This window comes from Aspergillus versicolor (assembly GCF_001890125.1).
Source record: "Aspergillus versicolor CBS 583.65 unplaced genomic scaffold ASPVEscaffold_2, whole genome shotgun sequence".
NCBI lineage: Eukaryota > Fungi > Ascomycota > Eurotiomycetes > Eurotiales > Aspergillaceae > Aspergillus > Aspergillus versicolor.
The window spans coordinates 1,293,792-1,316,533 of NW_024467525.1; the positions used below are offsets into that span (position 1 = coordinate 1,293,792).

A 22,742-nucleotide genomic window follows, 5' to 3' on the forward strand; every position below is an offset into this window, starting at 1 on the left:
CGCGGCCATCAGAACTGACCGGCCCAGGGCGGCTTGGAAGGTTTTTGGGATGCGAGGAAATGTTTCCATGATCGTTCGTACAATTCCGATTTTCTTGCCCTTGATTGCTGCCTCAAGAGGTACACACATGTCGTCCTTGTCGACCAATATAAGAGAAAGGAGAAGCTGGAACATTTCTTCTTTTCCATTATATGCAGTGACACATAAGAGCGCTATAAGTTTATCATGTCCGTCGAGGGCAAGAGCAAAACCGTGGTAAATGTCATGATTGAGATCATTATCCTCATCATCAGTATACTCATAACCGCTGTCCTCATAATCGCTGTCTAAATACGCGATGTCCTCCTCATCGCTATCCTCATCGCTGGACTCATCGTCATCCTCATCGCCATCCTCATCACCATGGTCAGCAGCAGTTTTTCCGTCAACATGTTTGGTCCTGAACAATATCCTGACGACATCCATATGCCCCCTGCGGACAGCATGAACTAGCGGACAATTTCGCCCACAATCGCCATGACTGACATCCACTTTCTTTATGGACTGGAGTAGGGAAACAACATCGGCATGCCCGGTGTTGGAAGCCCAGGCAAGTGGCGTGTCGCTTCTATTATTCTTTACTTCAGCGTCGGCCCCATTATCCAAAAGAAATTTCACTGCGTCAATTTTGCCTGCGAATGAGGCATAATGCAATGCCGTATTTCCATTCTCCCTCGTTTTGGCTTTCATATCGACTCCTCGTCCCGCAAGAAACCGAATAACGTCCACTCTGCCACCCAGAGCGGCAGCCATAAGGGGTGGACAGAGCCATTTATCCTCAGAATCCGCGTTGAAGTCCAGGTCTCCAGTCTGTAGCAGTGCTTCCATATCTTCTAGTCGACCTAGATATGCAGCCGTCATTAGTGCAGCGCGACGCCATTCTTCCCCATCCAGATCTTGTCGATCGTTTTCACCAGCAAGAGCGTCCATAATGGCCATTGGCTGTTTCACACCAACGAGAACGGATACCATGGCATCAGTATAAATCTTTTTCAGTTCTTCTAGATTCTCCAGCCCGCCACAGGTACTTGGACCGCAGAAGAAATCAACCGCCTTGTCAACTGTATGACACACAGTGTTGACTAGAGCGTGCGGGATTTTGCATCTATGCCCATGTTGCCAGTCATAGACTAAAGTGGAAAGAAGCTTCGTAGCTGTGGCCAATGCTGAATCCATTGGTGGGTAACATTGTCCCATTCCCAGCAATTTGACATCGTCTGCTCGAACATCATGAAGAAGCTGCCTGATCACTAAGTCATCGAATTTTCCTAAGAACAGTTAGCCTATATGCGTTTGCTCTCTATCAGAACCAAGGTAATACGTACGGTTGGTCAATCGCAGTCCCAAAAGCCAGGCACGATCTTCCCAGTCAGGAGCTACCTCTTTCATGATGGCATATAGAAGCTCTGGCGGAAGGCTCAGAAGAGATGCCATTTTATTCGCAATTTTAGTATGTCTGAGAACTAAAACAAGTAGTAGTAAGGTCCGGCCTGTGGTTCACAACTGGGAGATAGTTGTTTATTTTATACAAGGTCTTATTTTCATTCACAACACATCTGAGACAATTCATGGCAGAGCTCACAATGTGTGGTGCATGTAACAACAGTGAAGTCGTCCTTTGTGTTATCTAACATTTCACGCATCACTTTCCTTGACCTATTACACTTCTTGCCTTTCAGCCTGGCATCTTGAAATCATTACAAAGGGCATATGCCATCAAGATTTCTCAGAGTAAAAGGACTAATACCATTTCGAGCCTTGAAGCCATGGTCATCATATAAATATTTCCATTGATATCTCACTCACCTCGTAAGCTCTTCCCTCTCCGCTAACTCAGCTCTATAAATTATTCACAATGTCGGACACTACAACCCTCGAAAGTCTCCCGGCAGATGTCCTAATCCTCATCCTTGAATGTACGTGTACTTATGTCGATAGCGCGAGATAGCCCTAACTAACTGAGATGTTAATGACAATCGAATTTTGAGTGACTTTGGAACTATACATAAGGCCGTGCTGTGTCATATCTGCGTAGCTAAAGTAATGGTAATTGATAGTAACTGTGCAATAAATATGACCATTATAGCAAAATCTGCCTACTTTGCTATCTTCAAGACAACCCGCTCAAGCCATTAATAGTGCTTTCATACACAGCTACTGCAGTCAGACACAGACGCCCATCATACATAATTAGACACCCTAGAGAAAGCCTCAGCAACTACCCAATACAGTCTCACCAGGAAGAAGGAAACTCACTCAATTAGATTCCCATCTGGATCTCGCACATAGACACTCCTAATCTTCCCACGTGCCCCGGTCCTCTCAACGACCTTTCCACCCTCAAGGACCTATATTGATTCCTAGTTAGATGACTCCTGCTCACATAAATCCCTACCCATGGTACGATATACGGTACAGACCTCAATATTTGCACTGTTGAAGTACTCCAAAACCCGCTCGACACTCTCGTCGCTTAGAAAGCACAAATCCCCACTCCCGGGCTGGACATTCTGTGCCTTGGGCTCGAATTCCTTGCCTGACTCGTGGAGATTGATTTTCTGGGATCCGAAGAGGAGAGCGTGTCTAATTCACAAATTAGATTAACGGGACAAAAAAGCTAATGTGGTTCGTACCTGGATATAGTGGGGTTCAACGCCGATGCGAAGACTTCATGCTTCATGCCCAGGTGGGTCGTATAGAAGGTTACGGTGTCTGGGATGGAGCGGACGGTGAGGACTAAGTGGTCTAGAGATTTAATAGTAACGGCACCCATTTTGGAGAGTTGGAAGAGATGCCTGGAAGTTGGGAAGAGTGTTGGAGTGACGTGATCCGCCCCGCGATTATTTGGATTACCAGATCCGGTCCTGCGGGTGACTAAACGGGAGACATTGGATTTTGATATTTATTTGATATAATATATACCCAATTAAAATATCTACTCCTTATAACATCGAACGGTACGCCCGGAAGCATTACTCAAATACACATACGGGTCATCATTGGTGATGGGCGCCAACGACTGGTGACATTGTTCGCTGAACATCTCAGTATGCCTTGCAAGAAACAAAAGGTTTAGGTTGACGTACGTGAATATCCAGCATTTTGTTGGAACAGTGAGCTCGTCTGTCAATAGCCTCGCCTCGCGAATGCTGAGTGATGGCCCATCAGCCCTCATTCTCAGGGCAGTTTCTCGGCGCACTTACAAAAAGGGAAGATCCGGACATGGTTGGTCCTTGGGGAGGAGAGAAGAATCGATATAGGGCAAATCGACTGTGGCGACCCGTGGTTCGCTTCCATTCGTATACCGGACTTCTGTTATTTCCTGCAAAGTCAACATTGAGTTATGGTGTTGGTCAGTCACTGATACTTACAAGCTGTACGGCAATGACCCTGGGGAGGGAGCCCAGTAAATAAAAGGGCAGGAAAATGCTAGGTCTCATGATTTTCGATAGAGATAACTACTGGGAAGAGGAAAGACGTGCGATGATATCTCTCGAGGGGCCTCAGCCTTATTTATAGAGCTGGCGAGCGCAGCATAGGGCATCTTCTGGTTAGAACTGAACTGCAGGCTTATTTATACCGTCCAATTGGGGCATTGAGCTGACTAGCTGAGCATTGAATGCCAATCGATCTGAGACAATCTCAGCCACCAAGCAAGGCCACTTCATCGTGGATACATCACATCGGACATTCTCGCCTCGCTGATGACGCCCAAGACTTCGGCAAGATAGCCAATACAATTGATGAATAGTAATCACAAATGTTGACTGCATTATTTGCTATATGTTTCGAATTATCACCCTTCTTAAGACTGAGATGCAGAATACTGGGCCAATCGGGGCAATATAGCCAGCGCATTCTTGAAGTAAATCTTGTCCCTGAGCCCTGCATCCAATGGATAATCATCCAGATCAACCTTGAAGCGAGCAATCTTATCCGCCGGTGCATACGGCGAGTCAGACCCTAAACAATCCAACTATTAGCAAAACCCCCAAAGAAACGGCATCGAACATACCATAGAGAATCCGATCATGCTGGACAGCAGCCAAAAGCGCAGCCAAAATCAACGGCGAGCTCGACAACGCAAGATCAAAATAAAAAGACCTAAAATCCTCCATCCACTCTTCATAAGACTTGATCCCCTCGGGAACCTCCACCTCGCGTAGCGAGGGCGTAACCCTCGAAATAAGCCAGGGCAGCGTCCCACCGGCATGAGATAGAATCACCTTACACTTCGAAAACCTCCGCTTCGTACCCGTCGAGATCAAATCCACCGCCGCCCGAGTCGTCTCATGCGGATAGTCCACAGTCGACTGCGCGAAAAGGTGGTTCACCCTATGCGGATCGATAGGGTGAGTCGGGTGGATGAAGACAACTGCCCGGCGCGCATCCAGCTCCTCCCAGATGGGGATATACTCGGGATGTCCGAGGTACTGATTCTTCTCGCCGTATCTAGTAAAAAGGGTGACGCCGTCGGCGTTGAGGACGTCGAAGGCGTATTTGATTTCCGCGAGCGAGCCCTGCGTGTCGAGGAGGTTGGGCATGGCAGCGAAGAAGCCGTATTGGGCTGGGTGCTTGTCGCGCAGGGACGCGGCGTATTCGTTGGCTTGACGGGCTAAAGTGCGTGCGGCTGCGTCGCTGCCGGCGATTACGGGGCCTGGAGATGTTATGGATAGGATGGATGTTCTTATCCCGTTTGTCTGCATGGCTGCTTGATCGGACGAGGGGGTCCATTGTGGTGTTGGGAAGCCGGAGGGGTCTCCGCCGGCATTTTCGACCGCTAGAAAGTTATTATTTTGAAGATAAAGTAGGGAACTGAACGAAATTGGGTTGTACCTTTTCTGTAGAAATCTGGAATGAAGTGGTGGTGGGTATCAATCTTGGCCTGGGGGCTCGATGTTGACGACATGTTGGCTGATCTTGCTAGTGTCAGGTTATGATCAAGATCGGTATAAGATAATCTTTTATACGGCTTCAGACTTGTCATTACAAATACCGCTCCTTCAGTTATGCATGATTACCGAGAAAGAAGAAGAGGCTGGCTGTGCCACTTTAGCCGACGGTTACTGAGAAAGGATGCATCAGCATCATCATGCACATCCTACCAACTCACAGATGGCTATCCGGACATTGATTCAGCCTCGGAGGGATTTGAGACCCGCGGAAGTCAGGAGGCTTACAGTTGCCGGTGGTAAAGGACTCTTCCTATGCCACACATCTCGTCGTAAGCACGGATACTGTGCCGAGCCTATGGGTGGTCAATGGAGTAGTTTGTTCTCGGCACGTCTAAAATAGAGAGAAACATGCTAGGACTAGAATATTGATACCGGATGGTATTATTGACTGTACGGTGGCTTGCAGTGTTGCTGCATACAATGATCTTTTACGTAGAAGTTATCATCAAGGCATTAAAGAACATCAGCTTACTGGTAATATTTCTATTAAACGATTTGAATACAACAAGACGAACATTAAACTAAATAACGCAGTGTCACCACTACCAAAGAATCCCCGACCCCTCCTCATTAGCCCTAACCACAATATTATCCAGCGTCGGATCCTGACCAGCCTTGCGACTACGCAACACCATCTGCCGCCCCCTGGTAAGCATCCGATCCTCATACTCACGAATCAAACTACTCGAATCCCCAGGATTCCCAACAATACACCGCGCCAGATCACAAGCATCCCGCACAGCGGTATTCGCCCCAGCAAGGTAAAACGGAACCATAACATGAGCCGCATCACCCAACAACGTAACCCTCTCCGACCCCGACGGCTCCTCGGGAAGCGTAAACTCAAAAAACCGCACTGGGGGCTGCACCATAGTCTCAGGCTTGGTCAGACGGATGATATCCGTGAGATAAGGCGCGAAGTCCCTCGTCTCGTTGGCGCAGCGCTCGTGGAGCTGTTCGCTGGTAGCGTTGCGCACCCACTCCCATTCCTTCTCGGGAGTGTCGCTGCGGATACAGCAGGCCCAGTAGTAGAGAGCTGAAGAGCGGTCTTCGGAGACGCTGAGCAGGCCGATGAGGTAGCGGAGGTTCTTCCCGTAGGAGAAGAGTCCCGCAGAGCCGATTTTGTGCAGAGGTTCGTATTGCTCTTTGCTTAGACGGATTTCTGCTGCGAGGGGGAAGAAGCTGCTTTGCGAGAGTTTTGCGGATTTGTAGAGCTGTTTCCGAACTATGAAACTTGTCAGTATGTGGTGGGATGGATATAGATAGGAAGGACGTACCGGCGCTGTGAGCGCCATCAGCACCAACGAGAAGAGAGCCAGTGGTTGAAGTGCCGTCTTTGAAATGTACAAGAACGCCATCTTCAAACTCTTCGTAATAGTCGAGCTCTTTGTCGTTCTGGACTTTGATGCCCTCGCATAGCACCTGGCGGAAGGCTTGACGGTTGACGCGCAGCAAGCAGCGAGAACTGGGGTAGTCCTCACCTCCGACCGCAGCAGTCACATTTCCTGTCTTTCCATCAATAATGCTGAATATGTCGTTGCTGTCCATGTTGCGATTGACACTGGCGGTGGGAAGTCGCTGGAAGACCTCTGCTGGGAGGGATGCCTCTAGGTCAGGAAGCGATCTATCGTAGTCAATATCTGAAACGGTTAGGATAGGATGAAGTACATACTCAATTAATGCAACCGCCCATCCCTGCTTTCTCGGTTGACTGGCTTTCTCGCGCTCGAAGATCTCGTATGGAATGCCATGTTTTCGTAGACAGTGGGCAAGGACCAGCCCACCAGGACCAGCACCGATGATAATGATTTTGTCTGTTGAGTGCGCAATCGCCATTTCTCAAACGTGAAAGTAGGAAAGAGAGTTAACAGAAAAAAGAAAAACGATAGACAACTGCAGGGGTGTGAAGAAACGCTAATATGGGAAACGCGGCTCACTATATTAGCAGAACTCGGCAATATTCACCAAAAGGAGTATTAGAATATTGACAAAGGAGTATCAGAATATTCACGAAAAGGAGTATCAGCAGTATCGTATTGAGCAGCTGATACAGCTCTTTGTCCCCAGGATCGTTGAGACGGTTGCATCTCACAGGCCCATGCTTATCCATCATGTCCACTTCTCAGGGTTTGTGCAGAACCACCGGCTGATCGGATAGAACGGCGATGCAAATTCGATCCACATGGCAGTAAGCAGAGCATAATCCCGCTGTTTTGGCGTGTATTGCCGGCGGGGTATCTCGTTCTGCTGCTTGTGAACTTTTCTGAAGGAGTGAGGAGGCACAGGAGCGTACCACTTTACCCGATGGCCTGCGGATCCCACGGGCGAGAGACCCAGCGAGATGACAGAAGGAATCATACAACGATAAGCCCCAGAAGAAGTCCAAAAGTATTTTGGTTTCTTTAAAAAGCCTCACGGACACGTCTATCTCAAGGTCAACATCGAACAATCATCAACTGGAAATCCGGAATATAAGAAACCGCACCACACCATGTCGTCTGAGCAGAAGAAACCACTTGTGGAGGTCCCCGATCGCCCTGTCAGCTTTGTCCCAGTAAAAGGAGGCGATGTCCTTACTCTGGGACACCTGAAGCTGCGAATAATGGAAGATGGCTCGAACACAGGTAGCCCATCCGTCCCTAAGGTCGTATAGTAGCTGATTGACTGCTGCAGACATGCGCTTCAGTGCTGCAGAGATTATAATCCCAGAAGGCACACGTGGGCCGCCCCCGCACTGGCATGAAATGCACGACGAGTCGTTCCTCGTCATGGAGGGCGTGGTGAGGTTCCATATCCCTGGCAAGGACCCTGTCGACGCCCATCCAGGCGACTATGTCGTCGTCCCAACTCGCAGCCCGCACACCTTCTCGAACATCGGACCGGGGACGGCCAAGATCTTCAGTACATACTCACCGGCGTTTTATGTTAATTATTTCAAGCTCATGAGCGAGATGTCGGAGGAGGGCAAGCCGATGAGTGCAGAGGCCAATCGCAAGGCGATGGCCTACTATGCGACGATTCCTGTGGCTGAGCCGTGACGGCACTGAATATGGCGAGGAATAAAGAGGATTGGAATGAGATAAAATAGCTGGACTCTAATGTATATACCTGGAAAGCAGCGTTGTGCTTCTCGGCCACGCCGTATACCAACACCACTCCAATTCAAGCGTTCAGCAGTTTGCAGAAGGCTAAGTGGGCATTGGCAGCGTCGATCCTTGCTGCCAGCAAGTAAGATCATCCGCTCTTTGTCTCAGATCCCTGCAAGACTGAGTCGCCAAATGGCCCCCAACCTGCCAGCGCCACCAGCTTGGCGATCCAGTCCCTCACGCCCAGTCCCCAGAACACTCCTATTCCTCCACTCCTGCACTCCTTCGAGGCTTCACCTCAATTAACATCTCGAGCTGGGCAGCCTGCCAGCATGGAGTCGCTCTCTTGCAGCCAGTGCTCTCGCCAATACGCTAGCTATAGTGCTTACAACAGACATCGAAAGACCCACGACCGCACGCGCTGGCACTCGTGCGACGTCTGCAACCTGCAGTTCTCACGAAGCGATGTGCTACGCCGTCACAAGCAGATTCACGGCGAGACCGATGGGGGTAATAGCGTTCGACAGCGGTCTATCCGGGCCTGCGACGAGTGCCGCCGGGGGAAGATCCGCTGTGACAACGGCAATCCGTGTCGCAACTGTCTCAAGGCTGGCAAGGCCTGCGCGTATCGCATGAAGTCGACCCGTCCCAGTGTCCGCGACTTTCCGAAGCGCAGTGCTGCTAACAAGTCTCGTTCTGATAGCAAGCCTCGATCTGATGCGGCAGCGGCTGCGTCTGCTTCTGTGACGACTGCGTCTTTGTCGTCAAACGAGAGCTTGATTTCAACGATGCTGAGTCCCATTTCAGCTGTCGAACCGGCTACCGGTGTCCCTAATTTGTTATCGCAAGCAGCGCAGCCAGCGGTAAATTTCTCGCCGTTAACCGTGCCGCTGCCTGAAGCCAGTGCGACGCCATTGTTGTGGTCGGTGCCTCAAATTAACACAACAGGAAAATTGAACGAGATCGATTGGACCGGAACGTCATTCACACATGTTAGCGACATATCTATGGCACCTGGGATTGGGGTGGATCTGTCGAATGGTTACGTGCCCAGCCCGACAAGCAGTATAGCATACTCGGCCAACATCATACCACCAACAACGACGAAACGAAAACCCCCAGAAGTTGTCCACGGAATCGTGCAAGAAGCAGTACACGACTTTCAGCAGTTCCCTATGAATGACGTTGTTTTCCGCTGCCGGAAGAGGCGAGCCCTCTCCCAGCTCTTCGACTCTTCTTTCGGTGGCTTGGACGCGCCAAAGAGCGCAAGCCATGTTTTACATTCATTTGTTACCTGCTTTTTCGACGAGTTTCATCATATGTGGCCTATATTGTGGCGACAGGGCCTTGACTATGATGCAGTTGAGCCCTTGCTGTACCTCACAATGACTTCCATCGGAGCCATCTACGCTGGGACTTCCCGGGCCAAGGCATATGGCATGTCCATGCTGCATTCGTTAAAGGCGGCTGTTGTCAGCGCGTGCCTAGCATGTCCAGAGCACGAGGTCAAGCTGGATCAAATATTCGAAGCCCTTCTTCTACTCGCAATTGCATCGCTACACTTGGGCCATGCCCGGACACCCAGGTATATCCACCAGGCAAGGGCCGTGCTGGCATCCCACGCACGCCGAGTCAATCTCTTCAACGAGACACCTGACAGCCAACACGACGAGGAGGAGAGCCTGGCAAGATGGATAAAAATGGAGAGGAAACGACGGATGGCATTCGCTTTTTTGCGGTGGGAGGCCATCGCAAGCATTCTACTAAACACATCGCCCCAGGTTTCATGCGAAGAGCTGTGCCTGAAGATTCCCTGTAACCAGGAGCTCTGGCTATATGTTGGGCCAGACTGGCGCGAGAGACTATTAACTGCACGCCAGGAGGCGGCCTTTCATCCAATGTACACAGAGCTCTTCTGGCACCTTCACGGGGGTGGAACTGGCGCTCTCACTCTCACGCCTCTTTCTGCTCCGATCCACGAATTGATGCTTTACGGACTTCACCTGCCCCTGGGAACGACGCCGTTGCACGACCAACATACATTGCGATCCCCGGATTGGGAGTCTGTGAAAAGCATGCTGAATCCGATCTCTCTATACGACCGCGAGAACCTATCAGCCTGGCTCCTCTACCACCTAGCCTACATCCGCATCCACTCGAACATGAATTTATTTAAAATCCCTTCAACAGGACCAGAAGTATCCACAGCTGCATTCCAGCAGCAAAAATTCAACGACCTGACCTGCTGGTCCACAACAACTTCCGCCAAAGTTGCGCTATACCACGCGTGCCAGATATGGTACCTTATCACTGCAACACTGCAACAAGACGACCTCGTAACACCCTACTTCCCAAACCAACGAGCCGCGTCGCAACATAACATCGTCGCCATTATATGCCTGTATTACGCTGGAATCGTCATGCGGACTATGGTTGATCTTTGTCCCAGCATTGACGCGCATATCTTACAGCCAAGACATATCATGGGTGAGACTCTCCTCACAAGCTATAATATCCTTGCAGAAGTACAGAAGCTAGGCGATATAGCTTCACGGCTCTGTCCTTCCTCTGAGGAAACCTCCTGGCTCGTTACTGAGATCAAAGCGCTATCGCTAGGGGGCTGGTTAGTTGCTCCGGCTCTGGATATCTGGGAACTGTAGAATGCTGCTTACACTTCAGAAATGTAAATGCTAAGTATGTTGGAATTGCACTGCCCCTAGTATGTCCATATCTCTCATACATCAACGGCAGGCTATTTCTGTCACGTAAAAAGCTTGTCTCCCCACGATTAGAAATGCGGATCTACAGAGAGCGGAGAGATAGTTGCACCGGCTCGGGTCGACAATTGGCCCGCCCGCAGCTAAAAAGGTTAACAAGATTACTCCGTAAAAGATTAAGAGATTAAAGGCCAAATAACATAAAATAGTTTCCAGTTTAGGGCCCAACCTCGGCCGCTGAGATGGGTCACATGACGTGACTATAAAATCATAATGTCGACATTCTCATCCCTTGTCTATTCATCTTCTTCATCTTCTTGGACTAGATGCCATCAATATGCTGTCCGTTGGAATTACCTCTCATACGGCTCCATCCGAGTACCAGCTTCTCGACGTGTCTCGGCCCGAGATCAAGGACCCCCAGGATGTCCTGATCAAGGTCCATGCCGCCAGTGTCAACCCTGTAGATCTGAAGAAAGCTGAGGGGGTTTTCAAGATCGCACTTAAAGATTCGTGGGTAAAATTCTCATTGCTTCTGGAAATTATTTTAACACCGATGGTCCAGCTTCCCATACAAAATCGGCTACGACGCAGCTGGGATTGTTGAAGAGACCGGCACAGGCGTGACACGATTCAAAGCCGGCGATGCTATTTATGTTAGATTACCAGAGTCGCATAGAGGTACTTGATCTACGGATCCGTTATTCCATTACCACTTTACTGACTGCATATAAAGGCTCATGGAGTGAATACGCTGTATGCCCGGAGCGCCTCATCGCTCTGAAACCACCGTCGCTGTCATTCGAGGACGCGGCTGCCATTCCACTGGCCGCTTCGACTGCGCTCCAAGCTCTGAACAAATATCACGGTGATCTATCGGGGAAGACTGTCTTTGTGCCTGCTGGCTGTATGTCACCACCCCCTCTTACTTCCATATGTCCACTAACAAGACGACGTCAGTGGGCGGGACTGGCTCTTTTGCTTGCCAACTAGCAAAGAAGTGTTTCCACGCAGGAAAGGTGATAACAACTGTCTCTACCGCAAAAGTGCCCAAAGTCCCTGAGCTTCTAGGGGAGGGGACAGTCGATGAAAGTGCGTTAGCCCCGCTAACCAACTTTGGATCTAGATCTAACGTCAACAAGTTATCGACTATAAAAAGTCCGACCCAAGGGATGTCATTGAGCATGGCTCTGTTGACTTCCTATTCGACACAGCCGGTCTCGCCATGGAATATCTGTGCCTAATGCGAAAAGGAACAGGGTGTATTATATCCATATCGACGACCCCGTCTGGGAGTCAGCTGCAGGATTCAGCGGTGATGAGACTGCCGCATCATCCTACAGTCCCAATAATTCCTAGGATTGCGTTGAACTTGATGGACTCGGTCCGCAAGTTCCGTGCAAGTCGTTATGGGGTCAGTTACTCGTATATGTTTTTAGAACCTAGTGGGGAGGATCTGGATACATTGAGGGGATATGCTGAAGAGGGGAAGCTGAAGCAGGTTGTTGGGACTACTGTTAATATAAGAGATATTGAAGAGGTACGGAAGGCATGCGAGGTCGTTTATAGCAATCGGGGCGGGTTAGGGAAGACAATTATTAGAATCGCTGATGGTCAGTAGACTTGTAACTTTATTTTTAATTTACCCATATATAATGACCTTAATCCAGCATATTACTATTTCGATAACCAGGCCAGTTACGAGTAGACGGCAGCACTACAGGGCATGTAGCCATCTCAAAAGTCATCAGGCACATATAGCATCTTTGTTCATACTTACAAATTCAATAACCCAGAATTAATTGGTCGATGTTGAATCTTCCGAACCGTCACCAGTCTTAGCTTCTTTGCCATCTAGCATACTGCACCACCATCATTCCCACCATGGCAAGTCCCACGTCCGCAATCGCGAATCTCTGTCCACCGACCACCCCGGCATTCGACCTGTCACAGCAGTACTCATTAGCAGCAAAATATTAACATTGAAGCTAGATATGACCACGAATGCCAAGTAGACTGGCCAGCTGATAACATACCACACCGGTCCTGTCACAGCCGCAGAAATGCCTATCCCCGTTCGAGGCATTGCAAGGACTGTTCGTGCGTCTCTGGTCACCGCCGTATCCGGGACCGCAGGTATCCCTGACTTCGAGTTCGGGGGAGGGTGCGGCTGTTACGGCTGCGGCGGCCATGAGGGTTAGGATGAGGGAGGTGAACTTCATTTTGAGGGGTTTTTCTTGGATATCAAGAAGTAAATTATTACTTTGATGGGCTTGGTATTGAGCAGTATGCTGAGCTCTTGACTGAGCAGCGTTGTGGTATTTATACTTCTCTGGTGCTTAGGTCTGGCGTGTTCAAGTCTGCCAGGTGATCGAACGCAGTTACACCGTCTTATAACCCAGCGCACAGTGAAAGCGAAGCTCCGTCCAATACAGGACTCTTTTCTATACCACGATGAGACCTGATGCGGTATTACTGGACACATTGTGCCGGGAGTTAATACCACTATCTTAGTGGTTTAAAGTAGCCAGCACGAGGCATATGTTGGATCGAATTGCACCACCAAAACTCAGAGTACAGCGCTAAAGCTGTCAAGGTGAGCAGTCCAGACTCTGTGAGCACCTTCACCTAGTAACAATACCGTTATCGTATCCTCAACAGAACTAGACGTCCTCCAGTGTTCTCCCTGACATTGGACATCAAGGTAAAGGAAATACAATGACAAATGCCACCGATGCATGCTTACTCCATAACATTGGCTTCACGATTAGAATAATCCAGTGAAATAGCGAAGACAAGTGTGACTCGTCGGGCTCAGAACAAGATACAGCTCTGCAGCACAAAATGCCCGGCCGTAAGCTTAGTACTCCACCATCTAATTGTGATGGGTCAGTCCAGGTGTCTCATACTGAAAAATAGGAGGAATATACTCTGTATCCGACTCGTTTGACCAAGGGCTTCTTCATACTTGGATCGCCATGCATTTTGGCTGACTTGAAGCTGACCAGCGAGAGAAAGATCAATCGAGCAAATCCGCGGGTAGCCGAGTAGATTGCTGTCCAACAAGCATGGATTGTTAACGTAATTCCTTGCTGAATATCGAGCACTTTTTAATCTTCTATGTTACTGAGAGAACTCCCTGACTTATCTGGAGTCGCCCAGGTATGAGTGACCAGCCTGGTGGTGTAAAACGCTTTCTAGGTGAGTATTTTGATAACTCAAATACAGAATTTCTGGGTTAAGACAAGCTCTGACCTTACTATACTAAACGCCGTTATAGGCGTGTCCAGCCTAACAGGTACTTAAGATTCTGCAGCTGTGGCAGGCACAACGGACCTATCGCTCCTTCCCGGGGAGCCAACACATCCATCGCACCTTCCTAAACGTGAGAACACCTTCAACCTGTGCAAGGGAAGTGCAATTCACCTGGTCGTTCCTTCCATATCCATACAAATTGAGATTCGTCCCATCGCACCTTCCATTGTGACACCACTTCACCACAATCAGGAAATAAACAAGACAGCAGATTGTTCGTCTAAAGTATGGCTCGGGGGGTATAAATGCATGCGAACTTGCCATGGAATTGATACTCGGAGGAAAGAATACTGCCCATGCATACTTCCATACTCTGGTTAATATGCTATACCTGATTCGCCGCCCAGTAGGTTGTACAGCGTAGGACGTATCAACGCACATTTTCTGGGCTTGTTTTCCTGCTTATCTTGCCTCACTTCTGGTGCAATATCCCCAGGTTATGGCCCAATCCCGTTTTCCGGGTACTCTCAAGGCTCGGTGTGAGCTTACCAACAATCTGGCTTACCTCTGTCGCTTTTGCTCCGACAGGTCCTTACAATTGACACTCCCGGAAGTTATTGATTTATTATCTATAAAATCGCTATATGATTAACTGAGAGTTAAGCATCGAGGAAATTGATGAGGGCCTGAGGAGGCACATCGAAGAATCATGTTTTGCCTTATACTCCCGGTGGGGCGAACCCCAAAATAAGCTTAACCAAAGAAGGCAGTTAAAGGTATGATTGGCGGGATAGACGGCCGGTTGTATGTGGGACCAGCCAATGTTGTTGGGACTATCGTCATCGCCCAGGACAATTTGACAAGGCTAAAACCCTCCACGCACGCAGATCCTTTGACGGGATTTGTTGGTTATCGTACCCAGAACTGTCCAGAGAGATTGTTTTCCGGGTTGAAGACCTGACTCCGACCCGTTAGGCTCCGAGCACGATAATGTTTTGCATGTCCGCGGTAAACTGGGCTTGACTTCCGATGAGGGGTGAGACTGAAAAAATTGTTGTACATTGTTACAGTGCTTTTCTCCATGGCACCCCCCCATAGATATATAGAAGATAGATTGAACTTCGACTAGGCAAGACATCAACACCCTCTTATTGAAACTTGTAACCCCGCCTGCTACTCCGTAACCCGAACACCACTTCGAAATCTCAGAACCCGTATTTACTCCTTGGTGAGGTTGTAGATCTTCTGGATATCCGCTAGAGTGCCCTCAAAGTCAAACTTCAGATCCCGGAGCAGTCCATCCTTGAGGTTAAAGACCCATCCGTGGACAATGGGGTAATGGTTCGCCTCGTAGCTCTGCTGGACGGCAGCAGTCTTGATAATACTCCGACACGACTCCATAACGTTCAACTCAACCAAGCGGTTGAATCGCGCCTCCTTGTCCTCAATAGCGTCGAGCTCCTTCTCGTGCAGCCGGTAGACGTCACGGATGTTTCGCAGCCACGGGTTAAGGATACCCAGGTCTGTCGGCGTCAAGGCAGCCTTGACACCGCCGCAGTTATAGTGGCCGCAGACGACAATGTGCTTGACCTTCAGGTGGCGCACGGCGTAGTTGATCACGGACATGGAGGAAAGGTCGATGGTGGGGACGATGTTGGCGATGTTGCGGTGGACAAAGACCTCGCCGGCGTCGAGGCCCATGATTTCGTTCGCGGGGACACGGCTGTCGGCGCAGCCAATGTACCTGGTTGTAGGAATGAGTCAGATGGCGCTCTCTCTCTCTCTCTCTCTCTCTCTTCTTGCTATGTGTTATGGATGCGAACGTACAGGTACTCAGGGGACTGGCCAGCAGCAAGCTTGTCGAAGAACTGGGGATCGGCATTTTTCTTTGAGGCGACCCAAGCGCGGTTGCTCTCGAAGATCTTCTCGTGGGATTGCTCGAGGTACCGGGTGACGGCCTGGGGGTCGCTGGGGTCAGGCATCTTGGGGTCGTGAGTGTGGTGCGTGCAGTAGGGCGCAGCGAGGAATTGGGCAAGGCGAGGACGGAGGGCGGGAGTCTGCAGGGGACGGAGAGGCAGGCGGGAGGAGAGACGGAGCAGCATTGTCGAGGGAAGTCCGCAGTGCGTCGCAGCATCTTTAAGTGGAAGCCCCCACGGTTGAGCGCCCCGACGACGGCCCGACACGTGACGGCCCTTACCGGCCTGCCGCTTTGGGAATCCCTCAACCTTCTCTGTCAACACCCCACGGACGATGACTCGGTGAGATCTTAGTATTAGATTCTATTCAAAACTGCTGCTCGGGAACATGTGGGGGGAATTAATGGCATTTCGACGCCGCGGTTGGTCGGTGTTGCATGACACTACTTTAGTAGGCCCCATAATACAACAAGAATAGCCAGATGTCAGTGTTCATTGAATAGAGCTTCTCCCATTGCACGAACGGATTTTGCAGAGACGCTTATCCGTAAATAATGTTCTGCTGGAGTTAGCTGACGAGGCTGAATATAAATCTATCGGGTCGGCAAGTTCCGACTGTATCTGACATGGCCCTAATTGTCCGCGGAACCCGAGCGCGATCCTTTTCCGAATCGTACGACCATCGACGGTCATGGTCAGTCCGAGTATATAACTTCGTTCCTGAGCAGCATAGTATTTACTCATTTGCAACTCTCCACTCCTCATTCGCCATGGCCCATCCCCACTCCTACCACCCTCTCGGCATCGACATCCCCAACTACGTCCCCAATGAATGGAGCACTCTGGCCCTAGTCTCGACCTTTGCTGCCACTGCTGTAGTCGTGCTCGCAACAGCCAAAACCCTCGCTACCAAATCAAACCCTAACATCTCCATCGCTGACCTTTCCAAGGTTCTCTGGGCTTCACTATGTACATCTCCTATCTCTACACTCAATGCGGAGTACTAACAAGCACAGGCTGCCCCATCCACTTCGTCCTCGAGGGCTACTACGCCTCCAACTTCACCACCCTCCAGGGCTCCCAGCACATCCTCGCCCAGCTCTGGAAGGAATACTCCCTATCTGACTCGCGCTATCTCACGTCCGACGGCTTCATGGTGATCATGGAGTCCGTTACCGCCTGGGGCTGGGGTCCGTTATCCTTGGTTCTTGCATACTTCATCGTCACAGATAATGCCTTCCGCCACCCCTTGCAGATTATCATCTCCCTGGGCCAGCTTTACGGCAATATCCTGTACTACGGGATCTGTGCGTTTGACTTCTTGGTCTATGGGATTGAGTATTCCAGACCGGAGAATTACTACTTCTATGGGTATTTTGTCTTCTTGAATGCCTTTTGGATTGTTATTCCGGTTTGTAAGTATTGTTTGATTTCGCTTATTCCCTATTTTTTAGAGGGGACTAGACTGACAACATAAATAGACCTCATTTCTGATAGCGTGAGATCCTGCGCCAATGCTTTTGCGGACGTCAAGAGGATCAAGGCGGCCGGCGTGAACGGGAGTGCAAAGAGAACAACCTAAAGTCTTCTTCGACAGAAGTATCCAGAGTTGAACTGACATGCAGCCATGGCTGTGTCGTTAGTGATTATGAGCAGAACCGTGTACTGCACGATAGTGAGCCCTAGATGTCCAGGTCTGCTGGATCAATGTACATCACTTTACCATTAGTATCTAGACCTATATCACTGGCTGGCTTCCATGTTTGTTAGAAGAGTGTCTACATATATTAGCAAGATAATAAGTTAATCATATATACAAACACCCGAGTATGTATTCTATCAGCAGGGAGGGTTCACAGGGGCCTGGTAATTTAGTAGGGCTACCCACCTACAGAGAACAGACAATCTAACATTGAATACTCGAACCAAATATATAATTTAATACTACCCAGTTGCCCTGTTGGCTAGCTTCGCCCCCTCGACTCTTGGCCTGGACGCTGTATAGTGGAATCCGTGATTGCCCAACGCCCCGCGTGGTTTGTCTAAGCCTCACTGCCTTGAATCAGAAGCCGAGTCGCCATGTCTCAGTCTAAGCCTCGATTGAACAATTTAACCCCGTTTACTTTTTATTTTATAACGAGCCTGGCCCCGCTTATCTTGGCCGCTTGATGCTCCGCTCGCGTTACACAAGAAAGCATGAAGTCCAGCCTCTTTCAACGGCGAGTCTTTGCCACGCTCTGCCTTCCAATCAGTATGTATTTACCTATCAGTATCATACTGCTACTTACTGCGAGCAAGGCACCATAGCACAGAACTGCATCACGAACGTCACCGACGATGCGCCAAATCCCGAAGAAAAGCGCCTCGATGTCCTCAGCCAGGCGGATCTCGACCACCTCACCGGATGCACGAGCATCACCGGCCAGATCGTGATCGGGATGAACTACACAGGCCCGTTTACGCTCAACGAGGTTACGGAGTACACAGGGCGGATCCGGATGGATCCTGTGTGGTTCTCGCACAACATGACCTCGTTTGAGATGCTCGATGTTTTGAACGTGAATGGCTCTGTTAAGCTCTATGAGACGCCCCAGGTGCGACTCCCAAGTGTCCAACGGATAGGTTCGCTGTTCCTCAGCTCGTCGGCTGGAGGGGAGCTCGATGCTGGTGCACTGCTGAATGCCAGTTCGGTCAGGCTTGAGGGGCCTTGGTCTAGGTGGGTAATATTGCGTTTTTAAAGGTCGGTGATGGCGGCTGATGTGGTATAGTGTGAAGCTGGGTTCGTTGAGGAATATCTCCGAGTCTCTGCACGTCTGCAGCAATATCGACTGTAAGATGGAGGGCGCAGGATACGCGACCGGTCGCCGTCGTCAGATTCTGCTGGATAGTCAGACGTTTGTTGATTTGCCGGTCCTTGAATCTGCTACGTATATCGGCATCAACGGTAGTATAACCAAGTTAGTTATCCCTGACCGGGTTTAGACACATACTGACTGAATTCTAGTATCTCAATGCCGCGCCTGAGTAGCATTGGTGTCGGCGAAACAACACCTTGGGGCGAGGGATTCGACCTTGTTGTCCGGAATGAACCTCTAGAGATTGATCTTCCTGCCTTGGACACGGTGGCAGGTTCGTTTCTGGCCATGGGATCTATATCAAGGTGCGCTGGCCCTTTCGTTTTCTTCTATGTGTCTCTAATATCGTGAATACAGTATCAATCTCCCAAACCTCGTCGAGGCTAGAGCTCCATTCTTCATTCAAACCGACATATCCTCGGATATACGCCTTCCCTCTCTCCAAAATGCACGGCGAATGGACATCCACGGCCAAATTAACTAGTTTGCCGCCCCTCCCATCTCATAAATCTATGCGGTTTCCTCTAACCAACTCTAGCGTCGACGTACCGGTACTTAGTGATATTTACAGTCTCAGCATCACCTCCTCAATTCCCTACCCCTGCACCGATGCCCTGAACAAGCTATACGAAGACTTCAACAATGAACACCGGTACCTCACCAGTTCTAGGGAACTGGAAATCACATCCTGCGAACCGTCAATAGTCTCCCCCTCGACATCACCGGTATCTTCCGAGGGAGATTCCGTTAACGACGGTGGAAAGGGCCTGCCACAAAGCGCCAAAGTAGGCATTGCTATTGGGTGTGTCATTGGGGCGTTGGTTATCCTTGTAATCTTTTTCATGGCGGTACGGGGTAAAGTCGGTCAAAGAGTTTTGAATGAAGGTGGTGGTACTGGTGGTGGTACTAATAGGGATGGAGCTATCGATGGAGCTATCAAACCTGGAGGAGATGGGAATGCACCGCCACCACCGCCTTATTCGAGGGAACCGATGCCAGAAGAGACTGTTGTTTCGCGGTGAGGTAGTGTAGGTTGATATGTTTATAAACACTGTATATAGATCTGATAATTATGCGTACATAGGCCATTTGAGGCACAGCCCTTTTTATGTCATATAGTAGCACTAAGTGACATTCAATACTTAAGTATCAGACCTATATACGGAGCTTAAAGTCTCAGGGGCCGCCATAGAAATGAGAAGTAAACTGCTGGTCACAGATGGTTGCTCTTCACAGAATTCTAATAAGGCAGGATGATCTTACGGCCCTTCGCTCCTTCCACAACAATATCAAACTTGTACTCCTGCCTGCATTATATTTGAAACGATGTGTTGTTGTTATTTGTTTGATTGGGGTCTGAAATAGCAGTTCAGTCGATTATGGATGGCTGATATCAACCGTCTAAGCCGAGCCCTAATTTCGCTGGTATCTATCAGTTGGCAAGTATTATTGCAGATACTGCGATTTGATCTCGAAAAATTGACATTGATGCAGCCGAATCACACGCTATGAACCCTGAATACCCCACAGGTGGTGGTTTCCGCTATCGAACCATATCACATTCAATGCCAAATTCCTCTTTCCAAGACACACAGGCACAACAGTGTTGATGAACCACAGCCCCATAATCAACCACACTCTTCGCTATCTTGAGGAGCTCCGGGTCTCTCGTAAAAGACCTTGAATTAGACCTTCCCCCGCGCAGCACAGTACAAACCAAAACTCCGCTCCTGCAATCATCGGACAGCACGAGAGTTCGGCCCCAGCGTTGAATCAGGATTCCGAGGGTCTTTGCATCACGGCTTATCGCGGCGTATCGTAAGGCCGTCCATCCAATACTATTATTCGATGGGGAAGCTCTGGCCTCAAGGAGCATATCGATTGCTTCACGGTTTCTGGTCTCGATAGCACAGTTCAGGGAAATTCCCCATGTTCGACGGTGCTCGGGTACGGCAAGTATAGCTTCAATTAGGACCTCGATGATACTTTTGCATATCGGCCGCATGGATAGAGCGTAGCATAGGGCGTTGGAGCCGTATTCATCACTAATGGAGATATCGGCGCCGTGATCCAGGAGTATCTTAACTCGTTCTAGGTCACCCATTCGAACGGCAGCGAAGAGCGGCACGGTTTGGTAGGGATGGCTGTTCCTCTTGGGATGCAAAGCGTTATCCTCAATGAGGCAGTTGGGTCTTTTCTCTAGGAACAGTGTGAGCAAGTAGGGGCATGGAAACTGGGCTGCGAAGTAAAGGGGGCTTTGCCCGCTGTCGCTGCGCGTCACGACACTGGCTCCGTTATCCAATAGGATGGACACCATTCGAAAGATGCTAACAGGTTCGTGTGTTTGGAATTGACTGTATGGATGAGAGAGCAAGGCCGAGTGGCACAGGTAGTGCAGTGCCTTGAACCCTTCAGGGCCAACGACATCCAGAGCGGACTCCCCGCTCTGAATAAGAAGGCGGAACAGCACGATTTGGCCCGGTTCGACGCAGTCAACGCCCCGCAGGCATTCCCATAGCTGCCGATTAATGTGTTCCAATGGCCACAGGTGAGGGTCGGTCTGGAACAGAATGGTTGCGATATTACGCGGTTCATTGTGTGCCCAGCAGCTGAGGTCCAAACACAAGGAGTGTCTGTCACTTGAAGGAAGCAACTCGATGGGTGTTTTGCCATGTGCGGACCGAGAGAATACATCTGCGCCGTTATCAAGCAGAGTCTGGACGATGTCGGCAGAACCGCACTGGTTGTACAAGACGGCAGTATGCAATACCTGGTCTTTCCAGTCTGGGTCTGCTGCCCGGTCTTCGGTCTCAAGCATTGCGCCTAGAAGCCGTCGGGCGACATCCGGGTGCTTATTGAATGCATATAGCGCACTTTCTACTGGGTATGCCCGTCTCCAGTTGTTTGATGTGGCCCAGATATCCGCCCCCGCCTGTATAAGCAGGTCCACGAACTCTATTGACTTGCCGTTCTCCGCGGCAACATGAAGCGGCAACTGGCCATACACGTTCGTATGCTTGACATCCGCGCCCGCATCCAGAAGAACCCGCATGGCGGCTAGATCATCCCTCAAGATCGCCACGTAGAGTGGTGTCACTGTCTCAAGATGGCCGAGCTCCGGTAATCTGCCTCGAAGGTCCCCCAACTCAATCAATGTCTCCAGCATGGCGACATTCCCGGCCTTCACCATGAGAGTTAACAAGCATATCTCCTCGGTCTCACCCAGGGGCCAAAGCCCCTGGTGTACCCTACTTAGTAGATAGCTGACTAGGATATCTGATTTCCAGTGTCCCGCAGCTTGGTGCAATCTATCGTTAAAGGGACAAGGCCTTACTACCGGGGTAAACCAGCTGCCCTCCTGCCATGGCTTTGCCCTCGCCTCCTCCGTTTTACTCTTTGGAGAAAAGCGCAAGCAACGGTCGTACAACTGAGGGGTTAGGAGCTTCGCGTGAAATTTTGACGTTTGAATCCAGGCGTTGAGCCATGCGAGGCAGGGAAGCGATTCGGGGTAACTGGCCCAGCACAGCTCAGCATCATAGTCAGCGATCAAGAAAGAGGCAATGTGAAGAATAAGTTCTGGGGGCAGATGTGAGTAGGGCATCTTGGCATTCCTTTGCGTCGTGGACACAGGTTTTGGAAGATTTCAACGGGGAAATTAACGAGAGAAAAGAACGTCCTTAAGAACAGTTCAGGTGGTGTGAGCTTGCGAGATCCCCAGAAAAACCTAGATACCAGCCCTAGACTTGGATAAGGTTGCCTGAGTGCTAGATGGGAGAGAACGCTTACAGTGCCTCGCAATTCTCGCTTGTCCAAAATCTACATTTACCGCGCATTGTGTAAAGGCTGGGTGAAGTGTTCAGGGTTCGAATTGCTACCTAGTGGCTGTATAGTCGTACGAGAAAGCCGCGTTCTCACACTT

General features: G+C 49.9%; 12 protein-coding genes across 12 annotated transcripts; 5 read left to right on the top strand and 7 right to left on the bottom strand.

Annotated features, from left to right (window-relative positions):
* Positions 1-2,291: 2,291 nt before the first annotated feature.
* ASPVEDRAFT_79899 (VOC family protein) lies at positions 2,292-2,812 on the bottom strand (the record flags this gene model as incomplete). The annotated part of the gene is made up of 3 exons (XM_040816779.1): positions 2,292-2,387; positions 2,460-2,622; positions 2,673-2,812. 3 exons carry the CDS (start codon positions 2,810-2,812, stop codon positions 2,292-2,294), a joined length of 399 nt encoding a protein of 132 aa, XP_040663997.1.
* A 1,032-nt stretch (positions 2,813-3,844) lies between these two features.
* Positions 3,845-4,948, bottom strand: ASPVEDRAFT_125447 (amidohydrolase family protein; the record flags this gene model as incomplete). The annotated part of the gene is made up of 3 exons (XM_040806274.1): positions 3,845-4,002; positions 4,055-4,819; positions 4,876-4,948. 3 exons carry the CDS (start codon positions 4,946-4,948, stop codon positions 3,845-3,847), a joined length of 996 nt encoding a protein of 331 aa, XP_040663998.1.
* A 588-nt stretch (positions 4,949-5,536) lies between these two features.
* On the bottom strand, positions 5,537-6,830 carry ASPVEDRAFT_79902 (FAD-dependent oxidoreductase; the record flags this gene model as incomplete). Its single annotated transcript, XM_040816780.1, has 3 exons — positions 5,537-6,219; positions 6,272-6,618; positions 6,667-6,830. The coding sequence occupies 3 exons, from the start codon at positions 6,828-6,830 to the stop codon at positions 5,537-5,539; spliced, it is 1,194 nt and encodes a 397-aa protein (XP_040663999.1).
* A 756-nt stretch (positions 6,831-7,586) lies between these two features.
* On the top strand, positions 7,587-8,147 carry ASPVEDRAFT_37680 (uncharacterized protein). Its single transcript, XM_040811543.1, has one exon. The coding sequence runs from the start codon at positions 7,670-7,672 to the stop codon at positions 8,030-8,032; it is 363 nt and encodes a 120-aa protein (XP_040664000.1). The 5' UTR covers positions 7,587-7,669; the 3' UTR covers positions 8,033-8,147.
* A 216-nt stretch (positions 8,148-8,363) lies between these two features.
* ASPVEDRAFT_37681 (Zn(II)2Cys6 transcription factor domain-containing protein) lies at positions 8,364-11,019 on the top strand. The gene has a single exon (XM_040811544.1). The coding sequence runs from the start codon at positions 8,413-8,415 to the stop codon at positions 10,738-10,740; it is 2,328 nt and encodes a 775-aa protein (XP_040664001.1). The 5' UTR covers positions 8,364-8,412; the 3' UTR covers positions 10,741-11,019.
* A 115-nt stretch (positions 11,020-11,134) lies between these two features.
* On the top strand, positions 11,135-12,418 carry ASPVEDRAFT_50017 (NADP-dependent oxidoreductase; the record flags this gene model as incomplete). The annotated part of the gene is made up of 5 exons (XM_040814247.1): positions 11,135-11,310; positions 11,363-11,478; positions 11,534-11,704; positions 11,758-11,889; positions 11,940-12,418. The coding sequence occupies 5 exons, from the start codon at positions 11,135-11,137 to the stop codon at positions 12,416-12,418; spliced, it is 1,074 nt and encodes a 357-aa protein (XP_040664002.1).
* A 233-nt stretch (positions 12,419-12,651) lies between these two features.
* On the bottom strand, positions 12,652-13,019 carry ASPVEDRAFT_79906 (uncharacterized protein; the record flags this gene model as incomplete). The annotated part of the gene is made up of 2 exons (XM_040816781.1): positions 12,652-12,741; positions 12,834-13,019. 2 exons carry the CDS (start codon positions 13,017-13,019, stop codon positions 12,652-12,654), a joined length of 276 nt encoding a protein of 91 aa, XP_040664003.1.
* A 961-nt stretch (positions 13,020-13,980) lies between these two features.
* Positions 13,981-14,444, bottom strand: ASPVEDRAFT_450620 (uncharacterized protein). Its single transcript, XM_040813197.1, has one exon. The coding sequence runs from the start codon at positions 14,374-14,376 to the stop codon at positions 14,134-14,136; it is 243 nt and encodes an 80-aa protein (XP_040664004.1). The 5' UTR covers positions 14,377-14,444; the 3' UTR covers positions 13,981-14,133.
* Positions 14,445-15,270: 826 nt separating this feature from the next.
* ASPVEDRAFT_125131 (carbonic anhydrase) lies at positions 15,271-16,034 on the bottom strand (the record flags this gene model as incomplete). The annotated part of the gene is made up of 2 exons (XM_040806242.1): positions 15,271-15,796; positions 15,880-16,034. 2 exons carry the CDS (start codon positions 16,032-16,034, stop codon positions 15,271-15,273), a joined length of 681 nt encoding a protein of 226 aa, XP_040664005.1.
* Positions 16,035-16,738: 704 nt separating this feature from the next.
* On the top strand, positions 16,739-17,550 carry ASPVEDRAFT_25140 (EXPERA domain-containing protein; the record flags this gene model as incomplete). Its single annotated transcript, XM_040809745.1, has 3 exons — positions 16,739-16,937; positions 16,985-17,383; positions 17,450-17,550. The coding sequence occupies 3 exons, from the start codon at positions 16,739-16,741 to the stop codon at positions 17,548-17,550; spliced, it is 699 nt and encodes a 232-aa protein (XP_040664006.1).
* Positions 17,551-18,122: 572 nt separating this feature from the next.
* Positions 18,123-19,975, top strand: ASPVEDRAFT_37685 (uncharacterized protein). Its single transcript, XM_040811545.1, has 6 exons — positions 18,123-18,219; positions 18,267-18,684; positions 18,737-18,925; positions 18,973-19,128; positions 19,181-19,306; positions 19,362-19,975. The coding sequence occupies exons 1-6, from the start codon at positions 18,165-18,167 to the stop codon at positions 19,843-19,845; spliced, it is 1,428 nt and encodes a 475-aa protein (XP_040664007.1). The 5' UTR covers positions 18,123-18,164; the 3' UTR covers positions 19,846-19,975.
* A 10-nt stretch (positions 19,976-19,985) lies between these two features.
* On the bottom strand, positions 19,986-22,677 carry ASPVEDRAFT_37686 (ankyrin repeat domain-containing protein). Its single transcript, XM_040811546.1, has 2 exons — positions 22,610-22,677; positions 19,986-22,335 (listed from the first exon to the last, which is right to left on the bottom strand). Exons 1-2 carry the CDS (start codon positions 22,654-22,656, stop codon positions 20,367-20,369), a joined length of 2,016 nt encoding a protein of 671 aa, XP_040664008.1. The 5' UTR covers positions 22,657-22,677; the 3' UTR covers positions 19,986-20,366.
* Between the last annotated feature and the right edge of the window lie 65 nt (positions 22,678-22,742).